Source organism: Pleurodeles waltl, chromosome 6 (assembly GCF_031143425.1).
Source record: "Pleurodeles waltl isolate 20211129_DDA chromosome 6, aPleWal1.hap1.20221129, whole genome shotgun sequence".
Classification (NCBI taxonomy): domain Eukaryota; kingdom Metazoa; phylum Chordata; class Amphibia; order Caudata; family Salamandridae; genus Pleurodeles; species Pleurodeles waltl.
In genome coordinates, this window is record NC_090445.1 from 898,019,174 (window position 1) to 898,040,471 (window position 21,298).

The 21,298-nt window shown below is 44.5% G+C and overlaps 1 protein-coding gene across 1 annotated transcript in view; it reads left to right on the forward strand.

Moving 5' to 3' along the window:
* Positions 1-21,298, forward strand: part of DOCK1 (dedicator of cytokinesis 1) — a 1,072,828-nt gene that overhangs the window by 406,139 nt on the left and 645,391 nt on the right. The window contains exons 26-27 of the mRNA XM_069239713.1: positions 5,344-5,471; positions 20,026-20,121. Coding sequence (XP_069095814.1) covers positions 5,344-5,471; positions 20,026-20,121 — 224 coding nt within the window. The remainder of the gene's footprint in view (positions 1-5,343; positions 5,472-20,025; positions 20,122-21,298) is intronic.

A 21,298-nucleotide genomic window follows, 5' to 3' on the forward strand; every position in this document is an offset into this window, starting at 1 on the left:
GTAATGCAGTACACAAACATTAAAATAGTCAAAACATAAGAAAAATCCCAAACTAATTAAGAAAATTAGAGCACATTTTAATAAATTAAATGCTACCAGAGGAACACAAATCCAATCAGTAGCACTGGAGATAATCATTTTTAGACCTGTAAGTGAAAACGCTGTTTAAAATCATGAAGCGCTACTCGCGGTCATCTGATCACTGTAGACTGAGAGAAAGTCACAAGGTCAGGCCGACCTCGATGGGGCACGAATCAAATACAGGGACCAACTTAGTCCTGCTGAAGAGTTACCTTCTCAAGTTCAGTGTGAAGATTCTCGTCCTCATTGCAGGAGGCCACGAGGAGCAGGCATTGTGGGTGGTCGTCAATGTAGAGCAAAGAGCAGGTCAAGTGTAATGGATTTCATTGCTGTAGTGTGAACAGCTGGTCAGGGGTAGTATATAGTTGTTGCTGTTGCTTTGCATTGGTGTTCGTTGTCGTCTATCGTTGGATGTAGAATCAAGAGCAGCTCTCAATTTGCTGATCATTGCTGAGGGTTGCTGTTGGCATGATGAGCAGGTCACACCAGAACGTCTTGTTGTGGATGGCAGAGGCTTGTGTCAGCAGGACAGTTTGCAGCTGCAAAGAGCTCAAACATTAGAATTTTTCCCTTTTCTTTTGGAGGAGCTCTTACTGATACTAGCGAAGAGTCCAGGACCTAGGGAGCACATCTTCAGGATAGGGACTCACTCTGGCAAAGGCCAGCAGCTGGCCACAGCAGGTCCAGTTGCAGGTCCAGCTGCAGCAGGTCAGCTGGGCACTTTTGGGGAAGCCGCTGAAGCTTGTCCCTGTAGCTCACAAGGGTGGTCAGGCATCTGTCCCTTGGAGGGACTCTTGAGCTGAAGATAAGCAGGTTGACTCTTCGTACAGCAAGGCAGTCTTGACAGACGGTACAGTTGGTTCGGACAAGGTAATGCCATCTTTCTAAAAGTGGTATATCTAGAATTGTAACTCAAAATCCGACTTCACCATTAACAATGATTTTAAATTACAGTTCTTTTGAGTGTAAATTACAAATCTCTATCGGCTTAAAATCTTATCGCCTATTAAATGTAATAAGTTAGCCATGTATTTGGTGTGTTTGTTAATGGGAGAGAAAGGGCTTGCAACAGTGAAAAACAACTTCAGGAGTTTTCCACTGCCAGGACATGTAAACTCTAGGACAGGTGCCCTACTTGTTAAATACAATGCAACCTGCCCCCTGAGCCATATGAGCATACCTTAGGGCTGACTTACAATTATTAAAAAGTATGGTTTAGTCCTGACAAAAGATTTACTTTGCCAGGTCAAAATGGCAGTTTAAATTGCACCACAGGCTGCAGTGACAGACGTGAGACATATCTTAAGGGCTACTTTCGTGGGTGGCACAATAAATGCTGCAGGACTACTAGTTGCATTTTAATCACAGACCCTGGGTACATGCAGTACCATTTACTTGCCACTTACATGTAAATTAATTGTACCAATTAGGAATTGGGCAATTTTGCCATGTTTGAACGAGAGAGCAGAAGCACTCTTGCACTGCTTAGCTGTTGTAAAGTGCGCATAGTCCTAAGCCATCTTAAACAAATTCAGCAGATAGGAGGATTGATGACAAAAGCTTTCAGAAAATACCATGTGCGCATAAGCAGGTGCACATGCATGTGGGGACAAAGATGTCAGATCTAACAGAGTTATTTGGTTTGTGGACTGTTGGTGCCTTGTGATGTAGTTCTCTTTCCAGAGTTGTCTTTAACTCTTTCCTAATTTGGAGGAGTGTGGGGGCAGGCCTGATGGGTACAGGTTTGTGATCCAGATCCTTTGGACATAGGTGAAAAAGGCTTGCTGGCTTGTTTTTTTTTGCTCTTCATCTACAGTCTGATGGTGTCCACACTGCAGGTGAGCCAAGAACCTTCCAAGATGTTGAGCTTATCTGCATGAAAATCGGAAGTGCTGGTCATGATCTTTATTTGTGGTCAGGAAAGCATCATCTATGATGTGTATGGTAGTAGTATCCACGCTGCAGCTTGATCAGAAGATAGGCTACAATGAAATTTTACATTTTTTTTTTTTAACATTGAAAGCTAGCAATACAACTCATTTTTTTTTAGTTGGCTGACTTATCTGTGATAGATTTCAGGAATGGAATGTTCCTAAAGAGGGAAACTTTTTAATGTCCTCCTTCAATAAAATATGAAGTAGCAATTATTTTAATGTCTGTGTGCCCTGTTAGTCATAATGGTATACTGCTCCATCTTGATCAGTGTGTATTTCTATTTTAAATATATGTACAGCCCTTAAAGTTATATTATCCAGTAGCTGATTTTTTGTTTTCTCTGCAGCTGATTGTAAATCTTTTGATTACTACTTCTTGCCTGGCGAAATTTATGTTTATCACTTTACTTTTTGGGAGTATAACAAAATCGGCAATCACACCATTGATTACATCATCAAAGTTGATTCACCATTGTGTTTTGGGAGGCCTACTATAGGATATCTGGGATACTGTTCTTGAATTATGAACCATATTTAATTATATTTATTGTAACTTTAGATTTGAAATGGAAATACATTTACAACCAATCAAGATTCTAGTGCAGTACAGTACTGTGACCTTAAAAGGGTACACATCACCATTTTGTCTGCTGCACTTGGATCTTTTTCAGTTGCCTCTTATGGCAGGCCCTACCACAAGGGATCTTTCAAATATCTGATAAACTGGTGTGTGTAGATGGTGTGAATAATATTTGTGTGAGATGGTTAGACGTCCTCCCATATACCCCAAATGTACTTGTTGTAAGTAGTGGCAATAGAGAGAGAACTTCTGGAAGGGGAAGTAAGCCTTGCAACATTACTTAGAGCCTGAATCAGTAATCAGTGGGTGATGGGTTCCACACGTGCCTGGTCCATAATTCAGACCCTCGTGTTATCACAGACCCGTAGAGGCAATATACTAATGTCTGGTCTTTCCAGCATCCTCAGTGACACCGGTCTAAGTCATTCTTCATGCAGGAGCTGGACTAATAATCATAAATATTTTGAGTGCTTCTATGAAAGTCAGCTTGGCCTCTATATCTGTGCCAGAATGTACTTCAAAGTCTAGAAGGTACTTAACTTGAGTAAACATGACTGCCTTGCTACTGAACTTACCATGTCCGGTGGCATATCTACAGCTAGGAGTACATAATTGGCTGGACTTCAAACGCCAAAATATTCACAAGAATCTTCACACCAGCAGGTGCCTCTTGCATATTTACTGAGACTCTAGTTCAGCCTAAGAATTGCTCTTTGTTGGAGCAATTTCAGGCAATATCTTTGAACCCACCTCTTCACAATCTTCCTCCTACCATATGCGATGATCTCGCCTCTTGCCAGTGTCAGGTTGGGAGAAAAGCTGTGTTGTGTGTGCTTCTCATGCATTTTGTGATACGCTAATATTCATGTTGAGCTTGCTGCTTGTGAATATTGTGCTGTGCTTTTTGGGTTCCCACAATTTTGTGTCTGCATGACTTAATATGTGTGTGGATGTGCCGTTTCTTATTGAAGTGTATTGGTTGGATGGGATGCATAATATGATGGAGTTTCAGGAGTGTAAAAAGTCCCAGAGATGAAAATCTTTTAACTACTGTTGCATCCATGTTGGAGTTCTTTGTTAATCATGATGCTTGAGTAGAGATCTCATGTGATCCATGTGAATGTATGGAATATATATATATATTTTAATGCTATGATATTTGAGTAATGCATCATGTTGCCAAGACTTACTCACCAGTATGTATTCACTGCATTATTTGTGTTTTGCACTGTGCTCTCGCACCTTGCTAGTCAGTGTGGAGATGGAGAAACTGAGGAAGACGGGAATATGCCTGTTATGTACAGCTCTTTATTTGACCTTTGGACTGGATGCAAATTGTGGACTCTTCTATTTTCAGGTTTTGAAGCATTGAATCCATTTGCCATGCGCCACAATTTAGAGTGAATTGTGAACTTTTTTGTGGTGGATTTGTAAATTATACATCCAAATAAATTGCTTTACGTGACCTGATGTTTTGGGTCGTGTAATGAGCAGGTACACGTGGGGACAAATGGATAAACGTGAATAGATTGGTTCCATTTTTGTGAGGGACGGATAAGATGGAGGTGTAGAGTGCAGAAATGACGGAGTGCGAAGTACAACCGGCAGATGTGTCATGATGTGAAGGATGAGAAATGGGGGCACAAAGGGAAATGAGGGCAGGGAGTGGTGTCGGAAGAAATAATGTAGTCAGCATTGGTCTGTGATGGAAGAATACATGTTTTTGCATTTGCCTTGTGTTGCTCTTCGATGCCATATGGTGAAATTCTTACTCTCCCAAGGTACTGTTGATCTCAGTTGCAAATTATATATTGGTATTCTTTAAAACATAGAGTTATTTATAGATAGCGAAATGATGTATTGTGGTAGTAATACAGTATTTTAACACAGAATGCGTTTCTTTGTGGAGCTAAGTTAAGCTTTGAATGCAGGTAATACAATTCCATTCCAGCTAATGAATGTGAACGCTCATGGTCTGAAAGTCTTATGTAGCATGATGTATCCACAATTCTCTATAAGTAAGCAGTGGAGTTACATTATTCTCAGACTTCAGAAAGAGCACTAGTTAAGAAGAGGAGTGTTCCAAGGCCTAGGTTTCAAGATATGACCTTTTCAGCCTTTATTCTGTCAAAGTATAATTTGCCTTTCTTGTTTCTTCATGTCATGTTTTAAAACCATTATCAGTTCCTATATCACCACTATATGCATGAAATTAATTATTTCAACAGTTATTGACAATACCCGTTTGCACTTAACGAATGGAATAGTTTGTGTGCCTTCCATGTCTTTATTCATGCTCCTGTGTCTATTCTAAAAGGATTGAAAATGTGAAAGCTCGTCACAGTTACACATTTCCTGAAAAGAGACTGCATCATTGTTGCATAGCCACACATCACAATGTAGAGCCTCGCTTCTTCAGAAAATAGAATTCTTCACTCCTGACATGTCACAAGAAGATTTTGAAACTCTGTCCCTGTGCATGGGAAAATGGGCTAGCATAATTAACTTATTCTCCTGCATCATTATATTGTCTTTTAAATCAACAACATTATTTTCGATTTACCATTTCGTTCAGTGCCATAACTTCTTAAACAGTTTAAAAAGGAGGACACTATGCTAATGGAAAAACAATTATGCTGAATACTAAACAGCCTCACAAATGACCCCAAAAAAGCAGCTTTGCAGTGATGGTTATTTTGAGCTGATTTTCTCTTTAGGATGCATTCTAACACTGTCTTTTGTATTCAGACTGCAGAGAGCTTTTGCTGCCAATGATGACAGAACAGCTAAAATATCATCTGGAAAGACAGGAAGAACCAGAAGCCTGCTGCCAATTGCTAAGTGACGTCCTGGAAGTGCTTTATCGGAAAGATGTGGTTAGTAATTTATTTGTGTTTTTTCAAATTGGTGCATATTCAAATTGCCAGACGAATTTATGATAATTAGTCTCATTGTACATGCTTCCTTTGGAAATACAAAACTTAGACCTCCTAGCGTGAACGTTGAAAATAGCATACTTTTTTGTATGAGTGTCCTCTACACGTTTTGATGATTTTAGATGATTTATTTGAAAATATTACATTTTTTCCAGCCAGGATAGACATTGCAAAGGCAGTGATAAAAGGTGTAAATTGTAAATGTATTTATATAGCACTTTTGACCACTTACTGTATTGTATACAATAATAAAGAATTTGAAACCATACTTTTATTTTTTTTGTTCCAGTTGAAAACCCATGATCGTGTTTAATGTATATCCTTGAGTTAACAAAGTTTGGTAGGGATAATTATAATTACCACTTGTATAAAGCACACTAATAAACGTTATTCTTTTTTTGGACCTCATAACATACATCAGGATTAAACAGCCCAGTTGTGCTATTTTTTTCTGTCAACTCTGGATGAACATCCAACAGCAACCTGCCAGCATTCTGACTTGTTAACTGAGGGCTCTAGTTACCAATATAAAGGAGACATCAACTATGGAAGCTATTGTATAAACAGATGCGACTGGTGTCAGGGCAAAATGGGGGGGGAACAAAACACCAACACAGGGAAACAAAAAACATACATGTTGCCCGCTACATCGCCACTCTTCTGGCACAGGCTCCCAGACTGCCCTGTGGCCAATCCTAAAGCTGCTAGCAGCATGAGAGCAGCATCAGGATTGGCCTGAGCGCCTTCAAGTTGCGCTTCCAGACAGACTGAGAGCCTGTGCCTGCAGGCTCCAACCTGGCAACGCAGCTCGGGTTGGAGACAGCTCAGTGCGCATGCCGGTTTGGCCATCCAGAGACAGCCGGCCAAACCCATTTGTGCACTGATAGCAGTGCACCTACCATTCCTCCTGGTGCCTGTCATGCCCATGGCCCACCCCCTAGAAAAATAAAACAATAGTAAACATGGTTGATTAGGGTTATTATCGTTTTTTTCATGTTTTACAGCTGCGGCTGCTGGTGGGGTTGGGGTGCGACGCTTCTCCACCATAGTCGAGGAGCCACCACCGTATATCAACTTAATTTAAGTAGACAGGTGTGTTGATATAGTTTTGTATGGGAGATCAGAGCAAGCAGGAAAGTCTGCCGTGAACCCCTTTATACAAATGATATCGAGCATTCTTGACAAAATTTCAGGGTAATGCTAAGTGGTCTTTCTTTTCTAATTTCTAGTGAAGTTTGATGACTCAAATATAAGTTTTAATGTTGTCAAATCTTGAGGATATTTATCTGCTGTAGAGTCATAGAAGCAGCGGGCACCAATGCTAATCAAAAATGTTGTTAAGGGAAATAAATTCCAGAATATATCATGTTCATGCATTTTACCAACTCGTATAATTGAAGGCTAAAACTACAAAATTGGAAAAAAAGGTGCAAAGAGTTACTTATGGGAAAAGGCACCATTGTTTAAGGGCAGACCAGCCAGTCTAAAAAAAAGTGCAAACAAACTATTTATCTAATAGAGACTTCTAGTTGCAGATTCCTTATCTTAGAATTTCCACCAGACGTCAGACTGGATCCAGGGATTTTTTGTTCGAGCAATACCCTTGCGTGCCGTCGGGGGTATTGGTAGACTCTGTCTGTCATTGGAGTCGTGGTCTCTGTGATGATGTTTTGGTCGCTCGGATAATGCGATGCGGGGGAATTGTCATGCTCTAGGCCTCATCTGTCCGCGGAGCTTGCTTCTGGGTCAGCTCCAGGCCTTCCAGAGTTTCTGGGAGCCAGAGCCACTTCTACCCAACTGAGAGAGTTTTACGAGACCATGCACCTCATTTTAGGCAGACCGATCCTCCTGTGATGCCTTTGGGCCCAGTAGGGTCAGAGGAGGCCCCCTTAGGTTCCGTGCCGGTGGCTCCAGCCTCGACTCTGGAGGGCACCCCAGGATCCGTTACTAGATCTGTACCAGCACAGGTTCTGCCACTGAGACCTTCCCCGGCACCGGTTAAGACTTTGTCACTTCTGATGCCAGTCGGGCCCATGATCATCATCGATCCCATACTCATTCCCACCTCTGGTCCAGAGCCAGAACAACATCGCTCAATGCCAGTTACATCCTCAATGAGGACTATGTTCCCAGATTGGATCCTGACCCTTGTGCCTTTGGGTACTGTGAGAGTATGGAGGGGTCGTTGGACTCTTTCAAATTCCAGCTAGAAGATCTGGAAATGGACTGGGCTTAGGAATTGGGCAAAGCCAGTTCTCTTGACACCTCCTCTCATGCTGGCATGCTTTCTCTCCCTACCGTGGCTATGGAGGAGGGAGCCTCATATTCGGTGGTGGTGAGAAGAGCGCTGGAGGTCCTGGGCCTAGAGCTGCCTTCGGTGGCTGTCAGGACTAACCTCCTGACTGAGGTAGTTCAGCCAGGGGCTTCCACTTCTGAACCCCTTTTGCCCTTTAATGAGGCCCTCACCAATGTCCTGCCGGGGATGTGGTCTAAAGCCAGCACAGGAGTTCCTGTCAACAGTTCAGTCACCTACTGCCTTTGGCATGCACCTAAAGACCCTAAACTCCTGACCCAACATCCCACTCCTGAGAGTTTGATTATCCAGGTTTCTTCCTCTTCTGGCACATTCCCATCCGTACCCCCAGATAGAGTTTCAAAACAACTGGACCAACTTGGGAAGATGTTTTTCTCTTCATCCAGTCTGGCGTTGAGGTTCATGAACACCGCATGCCTTTTGGGCAGCTATTCTCATACGTTATGGGATACGGTCACGCAGGTGCTGACAGAGGTCCCAGAGGACACCCAGGCCATTCTCTCCCAAGTTATTGCTGACGGGAGAGATGAAGCCAAGTTCATGATTCGTTGTGGGCTGGACTCAACCAACTCACTAGGCAGATCAGTTGCGTCGATGGTGGCCTTGAGGCACCACGCACGGTTGAGGAATCTGCCTTTTCGGAGGATGTCCAGCAATCACTTATGGACATGCCCATAGATGGCACCCATCTCTTTGGATACAAAGTGAACTCGGCGCTCAAGCGATTCAAGTAGTCCAGAGCTACAGCTCAGTCCCCTGGACTAGCAGCTGCTCCTCACGCACCCTCATACTGCTTTTTGGCCATTTTGTGGCTATGAACAGGGCATCCAACTGCGTCCATTTCCCTCCAACGACTATACCGTGCCTGCTGCCCAGCCTCTGCATGGCGCGATATCCAATGTGCCCTTGGATCAGGGAGCGAGCATTTGAACCAGTCCACTGTGACACTTTTTGTTCAGAGTGGAACTCAGGCCCCCTTTATGCCTTTCTACCAATACCACTTCTGCCCAGAACTCTCAAGAAGATCAAGAATGACCGGGCAAGTAATCCTTGTGGCTCCGGACTCTGCACGAAGAGTATGGTATCCCAAGTTTCTAAGCATAGCCATCAATCCTCCACTGACACTACCTCTTTGGGAGGATATTTTTTTGCAGCAGCAGTGGACGGTTCTTTACCCAAACCTGTCAAGTCTCTGCCTTCTTGCGTGGAGATTGAGCGGTAGCAGTTTGAAAGCTTTCGACCTTCTGCCTGAAGTCTGTAATGTCATCCTGGCAGCCAGGCATCTCTCCACTAAAACGGTATACGCCTGTCGTTGGAACAAATTTGTGGCATGGTGTACCAACAAGTCTGTTCATCCCCTATCTGCACCTCTGTCTGAGGTTCTTTTGTTTGTACTCTCTCTTGCCCAGCAGGGCTCTGCTTTGGGCACCCTTAAAAGTTATCCATCTGCCATCTCTACTTTCCTCAGATTACCATTTCAACCCTCCTTGTTTAAATCTCCTATTGTTAGGAGATTCCTCAAGGGTCTTACCCACCTTTTTCCGCCTACCCATTCATAATGCCCCAGTGGGATTTGAACTTGGTCCTCACTTAAATCATGTGTGCTCCCTTTGAGCCCCTTCATAATTGTCCTCTTTGGCTTCTCACTTTAAACACAGCATTTCTTGTAGCCTTCACCTCTGCTTGTAGAGTGAATGAGCTGCAAGCTCTTTCCTCAAAGCCACCCTTGACAAAGTGGTGCTTTATACCATGGCCTCTTTCCTCGCACAGTGGTTACACCCTTTCATGTAGGCTAATACATCAACTTGCCTACTTTTTACACCCCCCCACATCCTTCTCGTGAATAGGAGAGACTCCACCGTCTGGATCCAAAAAGAGTGTTTGCGTTCTACCTCAATCATACCAAAGACTTCCGGGTGGAAGATCAACTCTTTGTTGGTGATGTGGGTGCGAAGGATGGTCGGGCAGTGCAGAAAAGGACCGTCTCTAGATGGGTTGTTCTCTGCATCAAAATATGCTTCGCTTTGGCTAAGAAGCAACTTCCTGAGGGTTTGCATGCACACTCTACTTGAGCAACTGCCACAACCAGTGCATTAGCACGTGGAGTCCCAGTCCCAGACATCTGCCGGGCAGCAACGTAAGCATCCCTGAACACGCTCACTAAACACTACTGCCTGCATAGTCAGGTCTGCAGGGGCAGCTACTTTGGCTGTTCGGTCCTGCAAGACTTCTTAGTATGATCTTGGTGTGCAGACCCATCTCCAGGGATGGTATTGCTTGGGTATCTATTCTAAGGTAAGAAATCTGCGACTAGAAGTCTCTATCAACTGAACAAGTTAGATATCTTTGGCAACTAAGTATTAGTTAAAGACATAAGACATATTCTAGTTGCAGATTTCTTACTGACTGACCCATCCTTCTCTCTCTGCAAACTGATTTCTAGGGTCTCCCTTGCAGGGCCCTAGTTCGGGTGCACCAGTCTCAGAGTTCTTCATGGCTTCGCACTTCTGACGTGGAAAGTCGTGAAGAGAAAATGACATCAGTGTGCCCGGGTGATGCCTATACATGACTGTGACATCATTGCGGTGATCACAATGCTAATGATGGGTGTGGAGTTGACTTAAACCATCTGACGGTACGCTTAAATACTGCTCGAAGACAAATCTCTGAATCCATCCTGATGGCGGGGGAAATTCTAAGGTAAGGAATCTGCAACTAGAACATGTCTATACCATATAATTAATTACAGAAGGTAGGTAACTTGTTTGATTTGGTCAAACAAGCAATAAATCTTCCACCCAAGTCCTGCAACTCCATGTCAATAATTCCAGGCATACCCTGTGTAAACTTGCCCTCTTCATCACAGAAAAAACTGGGAGAGAATAAACACTCCCTTGATCATTTGACCATACATATGACCTTCAAACCAAAGCCGAAAAGAGGTCACATGACCAGAAGTTGGAGAAATCGAACACTCAGAAGTGAACATAGCTGTAGCAAAATGGAGACAATATAACCTTTTTATTGTCTTCATTCCAGTCTCTGTCATATGTCACTAACATCTTTTTGGGTCAATCTGATGAACACATGACTAACCCAAGGTTCTTCCTTGAAATGCCTGAGGTTTATCAAAGTTACCCTCCTTGTGAAACGACTAGGAGATGTTTGTAAATATGTTAACTACTATAGACCATACTGGATCTAGCTTACCTCACTAATGTCCTGAAACATTACATTGAAAATCAAACAATGAGCAGTGATTGGTTGAAAATAAGCCTGCTCCATTTTATTAATAATTTAGAAAAATAGTTGTAAACTGTTTTCTGTACGAGGCTGTGGCGGTTGTTTATATGACATGTTTATTGTCATCAGTTGGCCTTTTGCTTATATGTTTTCAAATATTATGCTTAGATTTCCTTTAAATGCTTAATGGCCTTAGCAGTAACTCTTTTAATTATAAACCATACTTTGTACAGATATTCTGAGCTTTAATTGAGTGGTGTTTGTGTATTTACTCCCAGGATGGAGGTAAGAGGGAACATAAAGAATTGTTAGCAGAACCTTTTGAAAGTGGATACTTTTTATACTTAAAAAGAAATGTATGATATTTTTCAACATGCATTCATAAATGGCAAAAAGGGTGATGAGGTATAGTACTTTAAAAGCAGGGTGAAAATGGGGAGAGGTGTGACAATAAAAGACTTGAAAATGCCCCAGAATCACTGATTGGAAATGTTGGCACTTAAATACAAATAATTTTCTTGGAGGTGAGTTCTGTGAGGAATGTCACTATGGATCCATATCCCTTCACAAACCTCCTATAGTACCCAGTCAAGCCAAGGAATGCCCTGACTTGAGTCTGGGTTTTTGGAGCTGCCCAGTCCAGAATAGTCTGGATCTTAGGCTGGAGTGGCTGAACTTAGCCTCCACCTACAAGGTGTCCCAGGTAAACCACAGTTCCCTGCCCTATCTGGCATTTGGATGCCTTGATAGAGAGGCCTGCTGATTGCAGAGCCTTCAAAACCTTCTTCAGGTGGACCAGGTGATCCTGCCAGCTGGAGCTAAAGACAGCAATATCATCAAGATAAGCTGCACTAAAGGACTCCAAACCAGCAAGGACTTGATTCACCAACCTTTGAAAGGTGGCAGGGGCATTCTTTAAACCAAAGGGCATAACAGTAAACTGATAATGCCCATCAGGTGTGGAGAATGCTGTCTTTTCTTTTGATCCAGGTGCCATTTTGATTTGCTAGTACCCTGCTGTTAAGTCAAAGGTACTTAAGAATTTGGCAGCACCTAATTTGTCTATCAGTTCATCAGCTCTAGGAATGGGATGGGCATCTGTCTTGGTGACAGAATTGAGTCCTCTGTAGTCCACACAAAACCTCATCTCTCTCTTTCCATCTTTGGTGTGAGGTTTGGGGACTAAGACCACTGGGCTAGCCCAGGGGCTGTCAGAGTGCTCAATTACTCCCAACTCCAGCATCTTGTGGACTTCCACCTTGATGCTTTCCTTAACTTGGTCAGACTGTCTGAAAATTTAGTTTTTGACAGGCATGCTGTCTCCTGTGTCCACATCATGGGTACACAGGTGTGTCTGACCAGGGGTTAGAGAAAAGAGCTCAGCAAACTGTTGCAGGACCTTCCTACAATCAGATTGCTGTTGGTCAGAGAGGGTGTCTGAATAGAGCACTCCATCAACTGAGCCATCTTTAGGGTTTGATGAGAGAAGATCAGGGAGAGGTTCACTCTCAGCTTCCTGATCCTCATCTGTTACCATCAACAGATTCACATCAGCCCTGTCATGGAAGAGCTTGAGGCGGTTCACATGGATCACCCTCTTGGGGCTCCTGCTAGTGCCTAGGTCCACCAGGTAGGTGACTTGACTCTTCTTTTCTAGCACTGGGTAAGGGCCACTCCATCTGTCCTGGAGTGCCCTGGGAGCCACAGGCTCCAGAACCCAGACTTTCTGCCCTGGTTGAAATTCAACCAGTGCAGCCTTTTGGTCATACCAAACCTTCTGGAGCTGTTGGCTGGCCTCAAGGTTTTTACTTGCCTTTTCCATGTACTCTGCCATCCTTGAGCGAAGGCCAAGTACATAGTCCACTATGTCTTGTTTAGGCTCATGAAGAGGTCTCTCCCAGCCTTCTTTCACAAGAGCTAGTGGTCCCCTTACAGGGTGGCCAAACAGAAGTTCAAAGGGTGAGAACCCTACTCCCTTCTGAGGCACCTCTCTGTAAGCGAAAAGCAGACATGGCAGGAGGACATCCCATCTCCTTTTGAGTTTTTCTGGGAGCCCCATGATCATGCTTTTTAATGTCTTGTTGAATCTCTCAACATGGCCATTAGTTTGTGGATGATAGGGTGTAGGGAATTTATAAGTCACTCCACACTCATTCCACATGTGTTTCAGGTATGCTGACATGAAGTTGGTATCTCTGTCAGACACCACCTCCTTAGGGAAGCCCACTCTGGTAAAGATACCAGTGAGGGCCTTGGCTACTGCAGGGGCAGTAGTCGACCTAAGGGGAATAGCTTCAGGATACCTAGTAGCATGATCCACTACTACTAGTATGTACATATTTTCTGAGGCTGTGGGAGGTTCAAGTGGACCCACTATGTCCACACCCACTCTTTCAAAGGGGACCCCCACCACTGGAAGTGGAATGAGGGGGGCCTTTGGATGTCCACCTGTCTTACCACTGGCTTGACAGGTGGTACAGGAGACACAAAACTCCTTAACTTTCTGGGACATGTTGGGCCAGTAGAAGTGGTTGACTAGTCTCTCCCACGTCTTGGTTTGTCCCAAATGCCCAGCAAGGGGAATATCATGGGCTAAGGTCAGTATGAACTCTCTGAACGCCTGAGGCACTACCACTCTCCTAGTGGCACCAGGTTTGGGATCTCTTGCCTCAGTGTACAGGAGCCCATCTTCCCAATAGACCCTATGTGTTCCAGTTTTCTTGCCATTGGACTCTTCAGCAGCTTGCTGCCTAAGGCCTTCAAGAGAGGGACAGGTTTCTTGCCCCTTACACAACTGCTCCCTTGAGGGTCCCCCTGGGCCTAGGAGCACAACCTGATAAGGTTCTAACTCCATAGGCTCAGTTCCCTCAGAGGGCAGAACTTCTTCCTGAGAAGAGAGGTTCTCTTTTTGTTGTTGTGTTGCAGCTGGTTTCCCAGCTGACTTTCCTTTTCTCTTGGTAGGCTGGGCCTTTTTTCCAGACTCCAGCTCTACTTTTTCACCCTGAGCCTTGCACTGTGCCCTTGTCTTGACACACACCAGTTCAGGGATACCCAGCATGGCTGCATGGGTTTTCAGTTCTACCTCAGCCCATGCTGAGGACTCCAGGTCATTTCCAAGCAAACAGTCTACTGGGATATTTGAGGAGACCACCACCTGTTTCAGGCCATTGACCCCTCCCCACTCTAAAGTTACCATAGCCATGGGATGTACTTTAGTCTGATTGTCAGCGTTGGTGACTGGATAAGTTTGTCCAGCCAGGTATTGACCAGGGGAAACCAGTTTCTCTGTCACCATGGTGACACTGGCACCTGTATCCCTCAGGCCTTCTACACTTGTCCCATTAATTAAGAGCTGCTGCCTGTATTTTTGCATGTTAGGAGGCCAGGTAGCCAGTGTGGCTAAATCCACCCCACCTTCAGAGACTAATGTAGCTTCAGTGTGACACCTGATTTGCTCTGGGCACACTGTTGATCCCACTTGGAGACTAGCCATTCCAGTGTTAGCTGGAGTGGAGTTAGAAGTGGTACTTTTCTTGGGACAGGCCTTGTCTCCAGTTTGGTGTCCAGGTTGATTACAGCTACGACACCAGGCCTTTTTGGGATCAAAGTTTTTACCCTTGTACCCAAAATTGTTTTGTGAAGAGGCTCTGGGCCCACCCTCCTGTGCAGGTTTTTGGGGGCCTGAAGAAGACACTTTACTATTTTTGTTTTTGGATGTCTCAACACTCTTCCCCTGGGGAGGCTTTGTGACCCCTTTCTTTTGGTCACCCCCTGTGGTAGTCTTGGTCACCCTAGTCTTGACCCAGTGGTCCACCTTCTTTCCCAATTCTTGGGGAGAAATTGGTCCTAGGTCTACCAGATGCTGATGCAGTTTATCATTTGAACAATTACTTAACAGGTGTTCTTTCACAAATAAATTGTACAGCCCATCATAATTATTAACACCACTGCCTTGAATCCACCCATCCAGTGTTTTCACTGAGTAGTCCACAAAATCAACCCAGGTCTGGCTCGAGGTTTTTTGAGCCCCCCTGAATCTAATTCTATACTCTTCAGTGGAGAATCCAAAGCCCTCAATCAGGGTTCCCTTCATGAGGTCATAAGATTCTGCATCTTTTCCAGAGAGTGTGAGGAGTCTATCCCTACACTTTCCAGTGAACATTTCCCAAAGGAGAGCACCCCAGTGAGATTTGATCACTTTTCTGGTTACACAAGCCCTCTCAAAAGCTGTGAACCATTTGGTGATGTCATCACCATCTTCATATTTAGTTACAATCCCTTTAGGGATTTTAAACATGTCAGGAGAATCTCTGACCCCAGTTATGTTGCTGCCACCATTGATGGGTCCTAGGCCCATCTCTTGTCTTTCCCTTTCTATGGCTAGGATCTGTCTTTCCAAAGCCAATCTTTTGGCCATCCTGGCTAACTGGATGTCCTCTTCACTGGGATTATCCTCAGAGATTTCAGAGAGGTTGGTCCCTCCTGTGAGGGAACCAGCATCTCTGACTATTATGTTTGGAGACAGGGCTTGAGAGGCCCTGTTCTCCCTAGTTAGGACTGGTAGGGGGGAATTTTCCTCCAAGTCACTATCTTCATCCTCTGTGTTGCCATCCTCAGAGGGGTTGGCCTTTTCAAATTCTGCCAAAAGCTCCTGGAGCTGTAGTTTGGAAGGTCTGGGGCCCATTGTTATTTTCTTTATTTTACAGAGTGACCTTAGCTCCCTCATCTTAAGATGGAGGTAAGGGGTGATGTCGAGTTCCATCACATTCACATCTGTACTAGACATTATGCTTCTAAAAGTTGGAATACTTTTTAAGAATCTAAAACTAGTTCTAGGTTCTAATTCAAACTTTCACAAAACTTTTAAACTCTAAAAGGAAATGCTAACAGGGACTAACACAAGGCCCTAGCAGGACTTTTAAAAATTTAGAAAAATAGCTCAAATTGCAAAAATCAATTTCTAATGACAATTTTTGGAATTTGTCGTGTGATCAGGTATTGGCTGAGTAGTCCAGCAAATGCAAAGTCTTGTAACCCACCGCTGATCCACCAATGTAGGAAGTTGGCTCTGTATGCACTATTTCAAAGTAAGGAATAGTATGCACAGAGTCCAAGGGTTCCCCTTAGAGGTAAGATAGTGGCAAAAAGAGATAATACTAATGCTCTATTTTGTGGTAGTGTGGTCGAGCAGTAGGCTTATCAAAGTAGTAGTGTTAAGCATTTATTGTACATACACACAAGCAATAAATGAGGAACACACACTCAGAAACAATTCCAGGCCAATAGGTTTTTGTTATAGAAAAATATATTTTCTTAGTTTATTTTAAGAACCACCGGTTCAAATTCTACATGTAATATCTCATTAGAAAGGTATTGCAGGTAAGTACTCTAGGAACTTTGAACAATCACAATAGCATATATACTTTTTACATAAAACACATTTAGCTGTTTTAAAAGTGGACACAGTGCAATTTTCACAGTTCCTGGGGGAGGTAAAGTAATGTTAGTTCTTGCAGGTAAGTAAACCACCTACGGGGTTCAAATTGGGGTCCAAGGTAGCCCACCGTTGGGGGTTCAGAGCAACCCCAAAGTCACCACACCAGCAGCTCAGGGCCGGTCAGGTGCAGAGTTCAAAGTGGTGCCCAAAACGCTTAGGCTTCAATGGAGAGAAGGGGGTGCCCCGGTTCCAGTCTGCCAGCAGGTAAGTACCCGTGTCTTCGGAGGGCAGACCAGGGGGGTGTTGTAGGGCACCGGGGGGGACACAAGTCCACACAGAAAGTACACCCTCAGTAGCGCGGGGGCGGCCGGGTGCAGTGTGCGAACAAGCGTCGGGTTTCCAATGGATTTCAATGGGAGACCAAGGGGTCTCTTCAGCGGTGCAGGCAGGCAACGGGGAGCTCCTCGGGGTAGCCACCACCTGGGCAAGGGAGAGGGCCTCCTGGGGGTCACTCCTGCACTGGAGTTCCGATCCTTCAGGTGCTGGGGCTGCGGGTGCAGGGTCTTTTCCAGCCGTCGGGATTTTAGAGTCAGGCAGTCACGGTCAGGGGGAGCCTCGGGATTCCCTCTGCAGGCGTTGCTGTGGGGGCTCAGGGGGGACCACTTTGGTTACTCACAGTCTTGGAGTCGCCGGGAGGTCCTCCCTGTCACGTTGTTTCTCCACCAGTCGAGTCGGGGTCGCCGGGTGCAGTGTTGCAAGTCTCACGCTTCTTGTGGGGATTGCAGGGGTCTTTAAATCTGCTCCTCTGGATACAAAGTTGCAGTCTTTGTTGAACAGGGCCGCTGTTCTCTGGAGTTTCTTGGTCTCTTGGAAGCAGGGCAGTCCTCTGAGGATTCAGAGGTCGCTGGTCCCAGGGAAAGCGTCGCTGGAGCAGGTTTCTTCTGAAGGAGGGAGACAGGCCGGTAGGGCTGGGGCCAAAGCAGTTGGTGTCGTCTTCTTCTCTGCAGGGTTTTTCAGCTCAGCAGTCCTCTTCTTCTGTAAGTTGCAGGAATCTAAATTCTTGGGTTCAGGGAAGCCCTTAAATACTAAATTTAAGGGCGTGTTTAGGTCTGGGGGGTTAGTAGCCAATGGCTACTAGCCCTGAGGGTGGGTACACCCTCTTTGTGCCTCCTCCCAAGGGGAGGGGGTCACATTCCTATCCCTATTGGGGGAATCCTCCATCTGCAAGATGGAGGATTTCTAAAAGTTAGAGTCACTTCAGCTCAGGGCACCTTAGGGGCGGTCCTGTCTGGCCAGTGACTCCTCCTTGTTTTTCTCATTAATTCCTAGCTGGAGTGCCCTGTGGTGCTGGAACAAAGGGGGTGAGCCTTTGAGGCTCACCGCCAGGTGTTACAGCTCCTGCCTGGGGGAGGTGATAGCATCTCCACCCAGTGCAGGCTTTGTTACTGGCCACAGAGTGACAAAGGCACTCTCCCCATGTGGCCAGCAACATGTCTCGAGTGTGGCAGGCTGCTAAAACCAGTCAGCCTACACGGGTAGTTGGTTTAAGGTTTCAGTGCCCTCTGGGGTGTATTTTACAATAAAATGTACACTGGCATCAGTGTGCATTTATTGTGCTGAGAAGTTTGATACCAAACTTCCCAGTTTTCAGTGTAGCCATTATGGTGCTGTGGAGTTCGTGTTTGACAGACTCCCAGACCATATACTCTTATGGCTACCCTGCACTTACAATGTCTAAGGTTTTGCTTAGACACTGTAGGGGCACAGTGCTCATGCACTTGTGCCCTCACCTATGGTATAGTGCACCCTGCCTTAGGGCTATAAGGCCTGCTAGAGGGGTCACTTATCTATACTGCATAGGCAGTGTGAGGTCGGCATGGCACCCTGAGGGGAGTGCCATGTCGACTTACTCGTTTTGTCCTCACCAGCACACACAAGCTGGCAAGCAGTGTGTCTGTGCTGAGTGAGGGGTACCCAGGGTGGCATAAGCTATGCTGCAGCCCTTAGAGACCTTCCCTGGCATCAGGGCCCTTGGTACCAGGGGTACCAGTTACAAGGGACTTACCTGGATGCCAGGGTGTGCCAATTATGTAAAACAAAAGTACAGGTTAGGGAAAGAACACTGGTGCTGGGGCCTGGTTAGCAGGTCTCAGCACACTTTCAAATCAAAACATAGCATCAGCAAAGGCAAAAAGTCAGGGGGTAACCATGCCAAGGAGGCATTTCCTTACAAAAATTCAGTAATATTTTCACGTAGACCGGTCATGTCAAGGAGATCATGGGCCTTCTTATGGGTTTGGTGTTGGTTTACAAAGTGCCTACCTAGGTGGAGTGGAACCGATGTCAGTGCTCATTTGTTGTTCTCCCAGTGCCTCTTAGTGGTATACCTAAAGAGCTGCACACGTGTGCAGCTGTTTCTGTTATATCTGATGTGGTTGCACAAAGTTAGTGCTAGTGTATCGTGAAGTGGCCTCAACTAAAGGGAAGCCTTTGCCTGTGTGTGCACATATAACAGATAAAGGTAGGTGGTTAAACATGGAATATACACCACCCCTGCATTAGCCTGTAGGTGATACGCAGTTAGTATTGCATGTGAGGTGCTCTTTGGAAGGGCATACAGAGTTAGGCCAGGGATAGAACTTAAATGGTGTACAACTCTTTGGCAAAGATGTGGTTGAAGCCCATCACGTTATTGAAATAAATATGGGTACAGCCAAATCAGTGGGGTCAGTATCCCTTGGATGGTCTTAAAAGGTCTGTATCTCCAAGGACAGGTATTTTGAGAGCCACAGACGTTCCCACACTCTTATTTCACTGTTGTGGCCCACACAAATCCTAGAAGGACAAGCCATCCTACATCAAGAGCAACCAGAGATGCTACATATCAGACAAAGGATCATGCTCTGGAAGTATGGTCACATCACTTTAACCTCTCTAGTCCTGTATCATGTTTCTTGTGGTGCTTACATTGGTTAATAAGTCAAGATATTTACGAAGTTATCAAATATGTGGTAATGTATGATACGTAATGTGTCAAAACTCTAGCATTTTAAAATCAACACTTTTACCATATTTGCCATGAGGCACACAGTAAACGTAAAATAATTAATATTAGCACAAGATTTCGAATTTAATTTAAATGTACCTTTGTTTTCTGTGAGTGTCTAGAAGAAATTGTTTCCCTAAAACATAACTTTCAGTCGCTTACGAAAATCACAATTGGAAACAATTATTAGCCAATTAAAACCATTTTGTAGGCACCATGTCTGTTCGAGGCCCTCTGCTTCGTGCGATTCTAATGGAGCCATAGGATCTGGACGGTATATTGATTTATTCTATAATTAATGCAAAAGCAGAAGACGTTTTAGGCAGTCTGGCTATTAGAAAGAGCAGTTTTCATCCTTACGTATAAGAATTAGAAGTAATCTTAACAAAGTAAATGCATTTAATCACAACCAACAAACGTTATGCACAATTTGATTTCTCCTCATTATCTCAAGGGACCAACACAGCGACATGTCCAAGTAATTATGGAGAAGTTGTTGAGGACAGTGAATAGAACAGTCATTTCCATGGGACGAGATTCGGAGCTCATTGTGAGTACATCTGCTTGAAACCATAAAGAAAATGTTTATATCGACTGTGTGTTTATCCCCGGGCCATAAGAATGTCAATCACAGGCCAAAGAAACAGTCAAACATGTCTTAAGTTGTCTTTGGTGCTCATTGAAATAAAGTATTGCCTTTGATTTCTCCTGAATACATTTACATGTTTTACTCCAAGCGTTGGGTAGCGTGTTTCCTCTGCCCGGTATGCAGTTTCTTATATGAAATAATGTTCAGTACACATTCTGATATCCATATCTAATATACATGAAAGACAAATACAGGCACACATTACACCACTCAACCTGAGATAGATTGAGACTTTCCTACGTTTCATATCTATTTTCCCTGTCCAGTCAGTTTCTCTATTACTATTAACGTTTTAGAAAGCTTGTTCTCCATAATATAACTGGCTCGAAATATTGTTCCATATTGTATGTGATTGATCTTGTGCTTAACCCACGTCCTGTGTATCCTGAGATATAAGGAGGTACACGAGCACTGTCTGGATATGTACATTTTTCAGTCCATTCAACAGTGGAAAAGGTGTACTCGAGTCTTCAGCTAGAATGGGCCATGCGCAGTCCTATCTCTGTTACCCTAACTCTGTGTATGCCCTATTGTCCTCTGTAGGGTCCATTCAAAGGTGTCCCTGTACCGCCCGTGACACGTGCCTCCCCATGACGGTTGACATGTGAGTGCACTTTTCCTGGGTTGCAGTGCACACAGCTCCTGTGTCTGTCTGGATTGTATGTAGTGGATCTTGAAATACAGGAAACGTGAGCTTATATATACTGCTTTTTCCATGTGACACAAGCCTTGCCCAGTCGCTCTGGGTATCACCTGCTGCAGCAAAGACCAGGCCATTAGGTGCAACCCATTCCTCCTTAATGTAGGGCAAATAGGAGGACACTACATGGTCCGTGGTGCACTGAGAGTGTGGCCACAGGAACCAGCACTGATACACTGTCATAGTAAGTAGTCACCCCCATCGTTGGAACAAATGCACTAACTCCAGCATGGAGTGTCACAAGATTTCTGCCTGCCCGTTGAGGAGCAGCACAATCCAAATAATGTGATGTTTCTAAGATCTGCGGAATATAGTGTACGAGGCAATAGTTTGAGTATGTGTTGTGTGTGCCATGATCATCTTGAAGGTTAAGCAGAG